At 45.0% G+C, this 13,577-nt stretch overlaps 3 protein-coding genes across 5 annotated transcripts; 2 read left to right on the top strand and 1 right to left on the bottom strand.

Annotated features, from left to right (window-relative positions):
* Positions 1-50: 50 nt before the first annotated feature.
* On the top strand, positions 51-2,902 carry LOC148391216 (uncharacterized). 3 transcript variants are annotated; one of them, XM_088389955.1, is made up of 3 exons: positions 51-189; positions 1,719-1,871; positions 2,245-2,902. In XM_088389955.1, exons 2-3 carry the CDS (start codon positions 1,816-1,818, stop codon positions 2,480-2,482), a joined length of 294 nt encoding a protein of 97 aa, XP_088246081.1. In that variant the 5' UTR covers positions 51-189; positions 1,719-1,815; the 3' UTR covers positions 2,483-2,902. The 3 variants fall into 3 exon arrangements, with proteins under 3 accessions (XP_088246081.1, XP_088246078.1, XP_088246079.1); XM_088389952.1 differs by having other exon boundaries at positions 61-189; positions 772-1,871; XM_088389953.1 differs by having other exon boundaries at positions 62-189; positions 1,542-1,871.
* Positions 2,903-3,433: 531 nt separating this feature from the next.
* LOC148391215 (transcription factor HES-5-like) lies at positions 3,434-4,711 on the bottom strand. The gene is made up of 2 exons (XM_088389951.1): positions 4,583-4,711; positions 3,434-4,131 (listed from the first exon to the last, which is right to left on the bottom strand). The coding sequence occupies exons 1-2, from the start codon at positions 4,685-4,687 to the stop codon at positions 3,784-3,786; spliced, it is 453 nt and encodes a 150-aa protein (XP_088246077.1). The 5' UTR covers positions 4,688-4,711; the 3' UTR covers positions 3,434-3,783.
* A 2,556-nt stretch (positions 4,712-7,267) lies between these two features.
* Positions 7,268-12,977, top strand: pank4 (pantothenate kinase 4 (inactive)). Its single transcript, XM_088389948.1, has 19 exons — positions 7,268-7,415; positions 7,728-7,810; positions 7,999-8,207; positions 8,409-8,592; positions 8,679-8,771; positions 8,912-9,065; positions 9,129-9,310; positions 9,370-9,451; positions 9,527-9,627; positions 10,214-10,369; positions 10,456-10,568; positions 10,679-10,766; positions 10,859-11,010; positions 11,143-11,198; positions 11,273-11,322; positions 11,439-11,543; positions 11,852-11,952; positions 12,025-12,093; positions 12,187-12,977. Exons 1-19 carry the CDS (start codon positions 7,286-7,288, stop codon positions 12,407-12,409), a joined length of 2,331 nt encoding a protein of 776 aa, XP_088246074.1. The 5' UTR covers positions 7,268-7,285; the 3' UTR covers positions 12,410-12,977.
* The last annotated feature ends 600 nt before the right edge of the window (positions 12,978-13,577 follow it).

Here is a 13,577-nt window from a genome sequence, read left to right as displayed (position 1 = left end):
TCACATTCGTCAATGCCGGAACTTAAATGAAGTAGCGTACCATCCCGGAACATAAAAATAAATGCACACAACACCTCGCAACGAAATTACTCTCAGGCAGAAATGATAATAAGAACATAACATAATTTAACCTGATATAATTTTCTAAAAAATTGCCTCGATCATGATTTAACGTCCAAATGGCAGCTGGTAAGAGTTTGCACTTAATTTCTTCTGTAAATGTTCGTTGTAGTTCTGTGCTAAGCTAACCCGAAAGTAGCTTGCCTACTTTGCGCATGCGTACGTACAGCAACGTTAATATTCATTGTTTTATTACATTTCATATCAGTGTCTTTTTTTTGTTTTGATTTTTTTGTTTATGAACGTGGCAGGCTTATCCTTATTAATGTGATTTTTCTTGAATTTTACACCCCTGATGCCATTCAGTGCAAGGTAAGGGCAAATGTGAGTTGTATTGTGCAATGTGGGTTCATGTATGTTTCAAATTCAATTTCAAAAATACTTTACTTATCCTAAAAGAGAAAAAGGAAAGAAAGAATACACAATATTAAATCCTAATGATAATAACTTAAATAATGATAATATAGAAGAAATACATTTATGTTTTGCATTTTTATTGTAGGTAGATCATTTTGACTTGGTCAGTTCTTATCTTGGTTATTACCTCTGCTCCATCTGTGCAGAGGTTTATTTTTGCCCCCACCCTGCACATGACTGGACATGCACAAGTGCCTACCCGTATCCCCCTCGTGCCCCCACCCCTCCACACAGGGACCTGGGAGCCGTGGTGACACACGACTTCCCACACTGGTGAAAGGCGGCCATCACAATAGAAGTGTGTCTAGTCCCACAAAAGCCTCGGCGCGATTCCCAGGCCTTTACGGGAGGCCATTTGATTCAGCCGCCATCTGCCCGCCGCCCAACCATGATCCGCTCGTGGGAAACACACAACAGCCTCAAGACACACACACACCCACAGGTCACTGTTACCATGGCAACAGCACAAGCACATGATGGAACGATTAAGAAGAAAGATGAAAATGATGGCTGACAGGAAGAAAAATAAATTGAGGAAAAGGTTTTGATGGAAAGATAGAAGGAAGGAACATGATGGATGGATGGATGGATGGATGGATGGATGGATGGATGGATGGATGGATGGATGGATGGAAGAAAGACGTATGCATGACTACTGCAGGAAGACTGAAGGATGGAAGAATGGTGATAGGAGTGATGATGATGAAGAAGCTATGGGGAAAATAATGGAGGAGGAAATAACGGATGGCTGGGTGGTAGAAGAAAGATAGGAAGAAGGAAGGATGGAAGCAAAAAGAAAGCTGTTGGAAAATAAGCAAGAAAGAGGGGAAAAGGTAGTATAAGGAAGGAAGGAAGTACTCATGAAGAATCATCCGTCATTTTATTCCACATTCTTTGATGCGATTTAGAATGATCATTTATGATTGGACACTTCCACTCTATCCAAAATAGTAAAGCATCCTTTCCATATTTCATAAATATTTTTCCTTGTGACTCTTTTCAAGTGAGACTCTGTCGCACGCTTGAGTCTCACGCTCGGGCCTCATCTGGGAGTCTCGTGGAGGGGGTGTCGGTCGTTTGGGTCGTGTCCACCCAAGGAGGAACATTTTCCCACTGACCTTCTGTGAACCGACCGGCGGCCCACCTGCTCCGCCATTCACGCCATTGTCCCCCGCTCGCAGCGCACCGGCCTGTGATTGGCTGCCGGTGAGCATAAATGAGACACGCTGGATCGGCACGTCTCATCGCACTCACTTGGATTCCAAAGCATAAGACATCATGTCTCTGTACGTAGACCTCGAACTTCAGGACAGCATCAAGGAGCAGCTCTTCAGGTGAGGCACCATTCATTGGCATCTTCTTTGCTTTTATTTTTGTGTAGTTTAATGTCATACTTCTAATATTTTGGTTCCCTTATTTAGTGACATAAGTGGGTAAAAATATTAGAACAGAACATTAAACGTTTGTAGCTTTATGGAGGGACACAGATGCATCAAAATATTAGGAACAGCCTTCAGTTGGATGCAGGTAAAGCCCTTCCTGTTATTTTGGTCACCTTAGTGAAGGTCAAAACATTAGGAACAGCCTTCATTCGGGTATGCAAATAATGAACCAAAATATTATGCAGAGTTGGATACAATTTTCTGCAAATTCTATCAGTCCCAATTTGACCAGTTGACAAAGATGAAATGCTTTTCTTTTGTTCAGGTGCAAGCTGCACACACTGGAGAAGAAATGCAGCGGTGGCTTGGAGAAAGTGCGCGCCCTGTTGGAGGATCTGGTACTGCAGCGCGGGCTCCCGCTGACCGAGCTCCTGGAGAAGACCAAGTGCTTCCTAACGCTGCGCAGGACGCTGCTTTCTCACCAGGGTTACTCTAAACCCGCCCGGGAACTCCTGCGGCTTTTCACCGACGCGGACGAGGACCTGGCGCCACTTTGCTGCTAGCCTCTGACCAACAATCGACTCCACAAAGACTCACTTTTGCCTCACTCAGGCAGTTTTGGAGGCGAAGAGAACGTTGGTGGCGGATCGTTGATGACTTTGCTGCTATTTTTGTCCCCACACAAAGTGTCTTATGGTTGTGTTTTCTTTGCAACCGCTCATTTTTACTTTTTTCTTAAGGCTGCAATCGTTTTTTGGATTGCCTTCGGAGCAGAATGTGCTTAGTCAAACTAAACCATGTGAAAATGTGCCATAGCGCATTTCCCATACATGTCCTGCCTTGTTTCAAGGGCTCACTTGCATTATATACCTTTTATTTTGTTTAAAAGGACTTTGCCTATTTGCATATGTTGTATGCTTTCAGTTTGTTTTGTGTTATTGACATTTTTTTTAAAATGAAAGAATAAATAATGCAATAATGTATGTGCGCCTCACTTGTTTCATCTTTTTGACACTGAAGGGCAATTTGGAGTCTTCAGTGAAGCTAACGTGATTTGAATTTGTGAGTCAAGGTATACCTGCAGAACATGCAAACGCCACACTAGTGCGGGAGTTTAGACTCAAACACAGAACCTCTGAACTGTAAGGCAGTATGTGCCATCCACAAGGCCACTGAGCTGGCCCGCAGTGACAAAATGGGAAAAACGAAACCCTCTTAACTGTGAGGCGGACGTGCTAACCAGTGCGCCACCGAGCCGCCCTGCAGTAAAATCAATAATACTAAAATGACAATTGTGGAAAAAAATAATTTAAGATTTCCGCAGGTGTGACGATGTTGTGTTGTCTGCAGCTCGTCGAGAATGCGACAAAAAAACAAAGATTAGAACATGCAAGACAAACATGCTGCATCAGCATTTTACAGATGTCTAGTTTAATTTAGCTTCGTGCTACAGAGGGACAAGAAGACATCAAAAAAGGTAATAAAATAAAAAAGAAGCACCAGAGAAACATGCATTGTTTTTTCATGATTGCTTTATTGCGAATGCCTTGGTTTGAAAGCAATACATTCATTGTGACACCTTAAATGAAGGTGTGTGTGTGTCATCTGCACAAACCCTAAAACACATGTGTAAATCAGACACATGTTCAACATGTATGACCAACGCTCCCACATAGAGGGAAAACCAAACACACCATTCAACGGTGTCATATAATGTGTATGCATGCCCAATGAAAAAAGTTCAATTTACTACACAAATTAACACTTGAACACTTTTTTTCAACAAAAAGAACAACAATGCAAAAGCTGTCTGCACAGCAACACTTCGGCCTTCACAAAAGGCGAGTTGAACTTGTTTCAATGTCTACCAGGGCCTCCAGGGGGCGCCCTTGGCCGAGCTCTCTTCCTTTTCGAGAGCAGACAGGTCCTCCTCTCTCAGCTTCTCCTCGCACGAAGAGCGCAGCTGGCTCAAGTGCTTCCCGGCTCGCTCCTCGGAAAGGAACGTGGCCGCCTCCCTGGCGCATTTGGCGTAACCGCCACGGGCGGACTGGAGTCGCCGGAGGAAGCAAACGGTCATTTCCAGCACGTCTGCCTTCTCCATCTTGGAGTCGGGCTGCTGCTGGAGGAACTCCGGAGCCAGGAGAGTCTTCAGCTGCTCGATGCTGCTGTTGATCCGCTCGCGCCTCAACTTCTCCACCAGAGGCTTTCGGACCTGAAACAGAAACAAATGAAAATGAGGATATGGAATTCTAATTTTTATATAAAAATACCAAAAATGCATCATATTAAATAGCTTTAAAATACAGGAGAGGGTAATCCCAACTATTGATTGTCAAAAACAAAAGCAAATATTTCAAAATTCCAATGAATTGTGCTAAAAAATAATATGGCTGTTATTCAATATCTTTGATATCCACTTTGACTCATGTAATTTTTGTCTTCATTTTAAGACTATTCCACCATGTCTTACCAATAATGTAAAAACCTTTCCTTTTGTATAGACAATTAAACCTTCAAATAAATCACTGTGCTGTACGAGTGTTGCAAATTTGCGCTATTTCAAAACGTCACCATGAAACTTAATTTTTCCTGCGAGTTCTCCCTGCAAGCATCCGAATATTGTTCAAACAATGCTTTCTATGAGATGCTGAAGATGAGCGTACCTTGTGCGTGAGAGTCAGGTGAGAGTCTTGCAGAGAGCTTGCAGGTGCCATGGCTGGTTGCGTGTATGTGCTGTCCACGCACAATATGGTCTCCCCGCTCTTCATGCCTCCTACTTATAGTCCCGCATCTCCATATCAATGTGGGCCTCTGCGCTTTCTCACGCTGGCAGGCAGCCAATCAGAGAGCAGCGTCACAATAGTAGATACGTCTCAGGGGGGCAGCTAGACTGACGGGAAAGTGGGGGTCTGACTGAGCTCTGTGTGAAAGTGCTGATCCTGTAGGTGGCACATCTGCTGCTTTCCAAGACGGGCAGGCACGCACGTGTCCCATAACTGGATTATTTCTGCAATTATTTGATGACAAATCTGTCTGTGGCAGCAACAGTGAGTGGCGAGCACGTCTGCCTCACAGTTCAAGTCTTGGCACAAACATAACTGAGCACTATTAAATGGTTTGCAATTTATTAGAATGGGGAAAATGTTCAAAATGCAAAGTTTAAGTGAAAGAGGTCAAATGTCATGGAAATTGTGGAATAATACTACAAGATGAATAATTTTTTGAATCCTTTGAGGGAGGTGGATGACGGAGGTAACTATGTCTGCATTGTTTGTCCTGGATAAAATGGTTCCCAAAATGTCCTGAATTTTGCACATTTTTCAAGTCAGCAGGATTTGACTTGCTTGACAACTATGGAAGGATGAACGAAATGTATAAAATGTCAACTTCACGTCTATGAGATTTCCTGCCACAGAAATGTGGAATTGAGGGAAACTACGGAATTTGTGGAATGTGGCAAAATATTTGCCAACTCGGGGAAATGATATTTGGTTGGTCATTAAATCCAACCCGATCGATTAATTCATTGTGTCCATATCATAGTTGATGAAACAATAAGCGCCATCTCATGTGATTAAACACAATGAGTGACGGGCGTCTCTTTCTTCCTTAAGGCTGAATACAAGCGACATAAACAGTCGGCTGGATTGCTGGCCGAGTCCTGGGAATCCTGTGCGCGTCTGCATTCTTGTTGGCCCTTGAACAAAAAAAGCTACGGAGACCCCATTGAGGAACGGTGGGAGTGGAGCTGTAAAGTGAGTCTCGCTGTCATCAATGTGATGTGCAAGCAGACACACTTCCTTTGTCCCGCACGAGTGTGTTGAATGGAAGCCAGTGTGGGAAAGGCCAAGCAAAGAGACTCACAAGCCCCACAGGCACAATAGACAAAATGGGAGGGGGGGGTTGGTCTCCTTAGATGTTTACATCAAGCGGATCATTCATTATAATCCGTATTTCCAGACCAAATATAATTTAATGATCTTTTGCCTGTTTTTTATTTTCTGGGAATTGCAAAAAAAAAAAAAAAATACAGCTTTTGCCTTTGTAGCATACATTCATTTGTTTGGCCATGCATTGGGCATGAGTGCCATCTATGCATTTGGAATGACATCTCATAAATGCAAATTTCCCCAGAATTGTTGTTTTGGGGCTCCTTTGCGTTTAATCCTGGTTTATGGCCTCACTCAAAATAATTTGCATTGTCTTCAACCAGCAGAGCCTCTGTCCAGTCCAAATATTTGCCCAAATTCCTCTCTCATTAGCAAGCAGCCGACATTAAAGATGAAGAGGAAGAGAAGGAGGAGAGGCACAAGTGGGTGGTGGTGGTGGTGGACTGTGTGTCTGGGGATGGGGGGAGGGAGACGGTCCCGAATGAGGGCGAATTAGCATTTAACGAGGCACATGTCCCTTCAGCGGGCGCCGGCTCAATCATGTGAGGAGTGTGGGAACGTCTCAAGCGCAGAGTCACAGTGCACGAGGTGTGATTAATCATGGACAACCCCCCCCCACCACCACTAAACAGCCCCCCTCCTCTCCACCCATCCCTGAGGGGATTTGGCACACTTCACAGGGGAGATTTGGTTGACGCCCTGCCACTAGTTAGATGCCTTTATTTAAACTCTCGTCGTGCCTTTTAAATGCCTGCAAACATACACAAAGGGGAAAACTTGGCTACCAGGCTGGGGTATTTTTTTTACAGTAACATTAATCCATCCATGCATGCATGCGCCCATCCATTGCGTTTGCTCCTCTTACTAAAGACACTGCTGACCTCTAGTGGTTAATAGGATTACTGATGATGCCATATGCATTTTGAAATTTTAATGAAGCATGAAATCGTTTTAACGTGAAGATTAACGAACCCAAATAGCAGATATTTTATTTATGGATATAGCCAGAATGGTAATGCATTTTGGGGTATATTATTTTGTTTGTATTTTCAACTCGATTCTGAATGAAATTTAAAAATATGATAGGGCAAATACGTAGTGAGAACACGAGAAAACCTCAACTCAAAATGTAAAGTAATCAGTAGTGTGATTGCTATTAAAGAAATAATAGCATAAACCGTAAATATCTTATTGAGAACGCTTCATTTTCACTGATATAGTATTGGTATGGTATTTTGTAATATATCCGTATAGGGGCTTTTAAAATTATGTTCCAAATAAAAGGTCAAGTCATAAAATACCGTACATTAAAGTATCAACCTAATTTCAATGTTATCATATTTTGTCGAACATTTTAAAATGTTTTTAAACCCCAAATGTACGGAATGTACGGGACCCCGCCCACCAAACTTTGCGTGCTCGCTGATTGGTCCAGTGCACGTACGCCTGCCTGGCTACGTCAGCACGTCGTCCACTATGGCGGAATGTAGCCTTCCTGACAGCAGGGACGTGAGCCGTCACCATACCATGGATAAAAGCATCACTCTACCTCCAGACGAGATATTCCGCAATTTGGAGAACGCCAAACGCTTTGCCATAGACATAGGTACCTGCAAATGTGCACGTTTACTTTCACCTTAACGCCGTTCGACTAAAATATAAAAGCGCAAATAGTGCTGCGTTCAAGAACCAAGTACAAGTCAAAGTCAGTTTGAAAACAGGCTGCCTTTATCAAAACCATCTCACATTAAGATGCTTCTTTTGAATCTAATCTAAACAAAATACGGAATTTAATTGTTCAATATCCTCGACGAGCGTGGAGTTTAGCAGCTGAAGCTAGCTGAGTTGTTTATGTTGCCCCCTCAGTTTACTTGGGTCACGTCTTTATAAATCTCCACTTTTGATTTCTTCTGTACAGGTGGATCTCTCACCAAACTTGCTTATTATTCTACAGTTCAGCACAAAGTGGCCAAAGTTCGCTCCTTTGACCACTCGGCCAAGGTAATTATTGTTTTGTTTTTATGACACCCTCCAACTGTATTATTTGACCCCGTTTTTTTCCCTCCAACTTAATTGTTATTGCCGTAGAGTCTTCAAAGTCCTGGGAATGTTTCACTGAGATTTGTGTATTTCAAAAATCACCAAACCGAAGGAAGGTGTAATGGACACAGATTTTTTTTGTCTCCCAGGAGGCGGCCGGCGACAAACTTTATGAGATCTCGGTTCAAGAGGAGGTGACGGCGCGCCTGCACTTTATCAAGTTTGAGAATGCCTACATTGAAACTTGCTTGGACTTCATCAAAGACCACCTTGTTAACACCGACACCAAAGTCATCAAGGCCACAGGTGGCGGGGCGCACAAATTCAAAGAACTGCTGGAAAAGAAACTGGGACTCAAGTGAGTGTTCTTTACAATATAAAAACTTTCTTGCAGCTGGGAGATGAGTCTCTTCATGTAAGGCCATTTTTGGTTTTAATTGTTCAATTTGAGCCAAGGCAGACATGCACACTTTTTTGGGGCTGTTGCAAATTTCCTGCTCCCTGCTCGTCTTTGTCACTACGTGTCGTAGCTTGATGATTGATTTGTTTGTGGTATGAGGGTGGACAAAGAGGACGAGATGACGTGTCTGATCAAGGGATGCAACTTTGTGCTGAGGAACATCCCTCATGAGGCCTTCGTGTACGCCAAGCACGCCGACTCCGAGTTCCGCTTCCAGACCACCCAGCCGGACATCTTCCCTTACCTCCTCGTCAACATCGGCTCCGGTGTCTCCATCGTCAAGGTCGGAACTCATTACCAACTCGCAGTGACGAGTGGAAAACGGATGCACGCAGCTCGTCTTTTCTTACTGTCTTGTCCTGCTGACAGGTGGAATCGGAGGACAAATTTGAGCGGATTGGAGGAAGCTCAATAGGTGGGGGGACGTTCTGGGGCCTCGGGGCGTTACTCACCAAAACAAAGGTATTTGGTTTTTTTTTAACTGTCAAAAGTCTCCGATGAATAAAGCAGTCGGGACAGTTCAGCATCCAAATTATGTTTGAGTGAGAAAGCATTTGGGGTCCCCAAATTTCATACTGAATATTTTTCCTCCTGTCCCGCAGAGGTTTGACGAGTTGCTCCAACTGGCCTCGAAGGGGCAGCACACAAGCGTGGACATGCTGGTCAAAGACATTTACGGAGGATCGTACGGCTCACTGGGCCTCACCGGTGACTTGATTGCCAGCAGCTTCGGCAAGTCCGCCACGGCCGACAAAGGTGAGGCGCCGCGTACCTAATGTTGTGGCCGGCAATACAGCTCTGCCGTGCGGTCCCTTTCAGAGTTCTCCAAAGAGGACATGGCGAAGAGTTTGCTGCACATGATCAGCAACGACATCGGGCAGCTGGCCTGCCTCTACGCCAAACTCCACCAGCTGCCGCGCGTCTACTTCGGGGGCTTCTTCATTCGGGGCCATCCGGTCACCATGCACACCATCACCTACAGCATCAACTTCTTCACCAAGGCAAGGACACACGTTCAAATTACGCTTGCGAGGTTCATTGACTGTGTGTGCGTGTGCAGGGCGAGGTGCAGGCCTTGTTCCTCAGACACGAAGGCTATCTGGGAGCCATCGGGGCTTTTCTCAAAGGAGCCGAGGAAGACAGTAAGAAGACAAGTCATTTTCTTTTTGCCCGTTGTTCTCTCAACTCAAAAGCTTGACGACTTGTGTTTGCTCCAGATCCAAACCAGTACAGCTGGGGGGAGAATTACGCGGGAAGCTCCGGCCTGATGAGTATTTCTCCGGAAATGAATCCCATGCAACGCGCACGAAGCGGAACGGTGAGCCTTCCGACAGCCCATGGCAACCATCATCTCATTTCCCCTCCGTTAAATTTACTTGAAATCTTTACCTGTCATCTTTGATTTAATCATGAAATCATCATCATCTTCTTTTTATTTTCTTCTGTCCCACTCTCCTTCAGTTTCCCGTAAGTACCTCCGCCGGGCCTCGCCTTGGTGCCTCGCTGACTCACCTGCTTGCACATTTTCTTGTGCACGTGGTTTGAGTTCTGCAGAGGGACAAACTTGCAAACTGTCATTTCTATGTGCAGCGTGTGAAGCGTCCAGTTAACCATTGAACCTTGCCGCCTGTCTTTTGTGACTGTTTTAATTTCTAAAACCGAATGTAACACAAATGAATCTCTCGTCAAACCCTTATTAGCTGCACAGTCAATGTAATACTTAAACTGCAATGATGTAAAACAGACTTGACATTGTTTTTTTTTTTTACTGAGCAGCGAGACCCTTTCCTATTTTGTAATAACTTTTATTTATAGCTTTACCGCTACTCATACCTCTACTCAATTTTTTTCCATAATTTTTTTTGGTTCACTTTTTGATTGATTTTATCTGTGGGGCGCTCCAGTTCGACATGCTTGAGATGGACCGTCTGGAGAGGCAGCTGGTGAATCTCCATCTGCTCCAGGACCCGTCTTCCTACATCCCAGACACGGTGGACCTCACCGAGGACGCCCCGGCCCGCGAATACTGGCTGGACTGCTTTGAGGAGGCCCTCGACGGGGTGAGAACACACGTCGAATCCTCTTCTTTAAGCCAGGGAACAAACTAGGACGCCATCTGGACTCGTGTTCTTGTCGTCGGGCGTAGGTGGTGAAGCGAGCCGTGGCCAGTCAGCCCGACATGGCCGAGTCGGCGGAGCGGGCCGAGAAGTTCCGCCACAAGTACAGACACAAGCTTCAGACCCTGCGTCACCAACCCTTGTAAGATGTTCCTACACTCCTCCCGCATTGGAATGGTTCCTGGTGTTAGCAGAGCTATTTTTTGCTCGTTTTTGTTTTGTCCATGGCTAACGATTTTTCTCATCACCCAGCGCTTACGGCTCTCTCACGGTCAGAAGTCTGCTCGACACGCGGGAGCACTGTTTAAATGAGTTCAACTTTCCCGATCCCTACTCCAAGGTCGGATCGCAGTCTGCCCACCGCAAATGTTTGCTCCTTCGTACATTTTTAATATTTCACATCGCCTCGGCCTTTCTCGCGTGTGCGTTTAGATCAAACAAAAGGAGAACGACGGCGCGCTGAAATACTACCAGAAGGCCGTCCGGTGTCTGGAGGCTCTGGGCTGGGAGCAGAGACAGTTCGCTCTGGTCCGGGGCGTCCTGGCTGGGAACGTCTTCGACTGGGGAGCAAAGGCCGTCTCCGAGTGAGTGCGCTGCCAATCTGGGGCCACTGGGAAGACATCAAGATGCACAGCCTGTTTCATTCTCCACATTCTGTTCCATGATGTTACTATTAATTGACTTGCTGAGGTCTCTCAACACTTCCTTCTGTGCAGCGTCCTGGAATCAGACCCAGAGTTTGGCTTTGAGGAGGCAAAAAGGCAGCTGGAAGGTAGTAATGAGACTAAAAAAAAAAAGATGGTAACCGCCATCCAAATTCATTTGTTTGTCTGGTTCTTCCTTCAGAGCGGCCGTGGCTGGTGGATTCATATGACCAATGGCTCCAGAGACTTAAGGTCAATTGTTTGTTGTAACCCCGCCGGCCGTCCTAAGTATTTCCTTTTTTTGCTCGCTCGTTCGCTGGCTGGCCAATGAGTGCTTGAATGCAATCCGTCCTGGTTGTGTCTTACAGGGGCGTCCTCACAAGTGTGCCTTGTTTTTCGTAGATAATAGCGGCGTAGACATCATTCTAGGAGTGATGCCTTTTGTCAGGGAGCTTCTCTCTCGCGGAACAGAGGTAAGACCAAGACCAGGGGCTCTCCATGTATGCTACCCGGACAAAAGTATTGGGGACACAACTCCTAATTGCTCGGGCCTACCTTATTACTGGTGTGATGTCAGTTCTGTCTTGATTATACTGCCCCCAGGTGGCCAAGTCATGCACACCAGAAGGGACAGCACGATGTTCAATTCTTTACATTCTGTTGATTTATGTCAGTACTCTTTATGATTTTATGAAACCCAGATGAGCAGTCGTATTTTCTTTTTCAAGTCAAACTACATCACTCGCATTTGTAACAATTGTTTCTTGTTTGCTGCGCGTAGGTGGTGCTGGCCAGCAACTCCGGTCCGGCCCTGAACGATGTCACGAACGGCGAGCTGCAGATTCTGACCGAGAGGATCGCCGCCATGGACCCGGTCATTCAGTGAGTGCTGATAAAGACCCCGTTAAACTTTTTTTCTTGCCACTTTGAGATCATCAGCCATCTTGTGATCAGGGCGGGGCTGAGGGACGACAGATTGACCTTGATTCAGAGCGGCTCCAGCTCTCCTTGCCTAGATCTAAGGTACCTTGAGATGCCAAGCACAGGCAAAGTCATCTCCCGGTGTTCGTCGTAGCGTACACGTGACGGATTTGTTGCGCGCTGCGTCACCTCCAGCCGCCTGGACAAAGTTTTGGCCATGGTGGTGCGCGAGCGTCACACGGACCTGGTGATCATCGAGGGCATGGGCCGGGCCATCCACACCAACTACTACGCCACGCTCAGCTGCGAGAGCCTCAAAATGGCCGTCATCAAGAACTCCTGGCTGGCTGATCGGCTCGGCGGGAAGCTCTTCAGCGTGGTCTTCAAGTATGAGGTGCCGGCCGGGAACGCCGTGTGAGCCTTTATGGACTCAACGTAATGAATGTAAGATGGATAAGTGAACGTTTTACAGGCGCAGGCAAGTATTACATTTACACTATTTCAAAACCATCATTCTTTTATTGTTCTGAGTCACTTGGCTGGATTTAAACTATGAGTCCAGGTGACTAATTCCACTCCAGTGCCAATATCATTTGTGTCTTTTAGCCTATTTATTTGCATTGAGCAACCGATATGCAGATATCCCCCGTAAATAAGAAGTCGAGTTGCTGTAAGTCGCAGGCAACTAGTCACAAAAGGTATTTGTCATGATCATAAAGCATCAACGCTGTGTTGCTAATATTGGCCTTGACAACCGCAAGTACTCAATGAGCCATCTAGAACCTCTCCCGCAGAAGGAGCCACAAAAGCCTTTTAATATCTGAAGTGAGGATAACACTGCATTTTTTTAGCTGTGTATCACAGTGGTGTGTTGCGTTTTTGAACTCAACAAAGTGCTACAGAGAGCACATTTTAATTCTGCATGAACTGAGAAAAACACTTGGGTGAAACCTACTTTGAAATAAAATAAGTCATTGTGTATTTGAGTCCTCTTTGTATTCATCAGCTTAAAGCCAAAGTATTTTATCTTGTGCTGAGCAGGCAAGTCAACTGTCAACTTGAATTAAAATGAACTTTTTCATTTATCAATGTGAAATGTAGTGAATTAAAATATATCTGAGTGGCTATAGTTGGGATATTTTGGATATATTTTGTGTATATTTGCGCTCGCATTGACATACAGCTGATACAAATTATTTTTTTGTATCCACATTTGAAAAAGGCCTGATTCTGATGTGTTTGTCTTCATGGTCCCACAACAGCTCCCAATTGTGTCACGTGAACCTTGCAGTTTAAATCCAGCTTTAGTGTTACTCACGATTTGGGAAGTTCCTATCAAGTCAGGTGTTATTTTTGACCTTACTCAAAATTGTGTTGAATGTGCCTTGGGGTTGATGGAAGTCATTAGTATTGGTTCTCAAATTTACCGGGATCCACAATAAATATTTGCACTGACTAAACACCACCACAAGATGGCAGTGTCGTACTGTGACAAAAATAATTTACTGCCATACTGATCAGTCTACTTTTATTCGAGTGGCAAAGAACAATTTCAAGCGCCTTAATAGTAAACCGTGCACCTTTAC

This window comes from Syngnathus floridae, chromosome 11 (genome assembly GCF_059516105.1).
Source record: "Syngnathus floridae isolate MCC-2025c chromosome 11, RoL_Sflo_1.0, whole genome shotgun sequence".
Lineage (NCBI taxonomy): Eukaryota > Metazoa > Chordata > Actinopteri > Syngnathiformes > Syngnathidae > Syngnathus > Syngnathus floridae.
This window is presented reverse-complemented; position numbering and strand designations above follow the sequence as displayed.

Bases quoted from the DNA above. Each gene is read 5' to 3' on its own strand.
- LOC148391216 (XM_088389955.1), top strand. From the start codon at position 1,816: ATGTCTCTGTACGTAGACCTCGAACTTCAGGACAGCATCAAGGAGCAG. The intron at 1,872-2,244 runs GTGAGGCACCAT...TCTTTTGTTCAG, and splicing joins ATCAAGGAGCAGCTCTTCAG to GTGCAAGCTGCACACACTGG.
- LOC148391215 (XM_088389951.1), bottom strand. From the start codon at position 4,687: ATGAAGAGCGGGGAGACCATATTGTGCGTGGACAGCACATACACGCAA. The intron at 4,132-4,582 runs GTACGCTCATCT...TTTCTGTTTCAG, and splicing joins ACCTGACTCTCACGCACAAG to GTCCGAAAGCCTCTGGTGGA.
- pank4 (XM_088389948.1), top strand. From the start codon at position 7,286: ATGGCGGAATGTAGCCTTCCTGACAGCAGGGACGTGAGCCGTCACCAT. The intron at 8,772-8,911 runs GTATTTGGTTTT...CCTGTCCCGCAG, and splicing joins CGTTACTCACCAAAACAAAG to AGGTTTGACGAGTTGCTCCA. The intron at 11,953-12,024 runs GTGAGTGCTGAT...TCTTGTGATCAG, and splicing joins GCCATGGACCCGGTCATTCA to GGCGGGGCTGAGGGACGACA.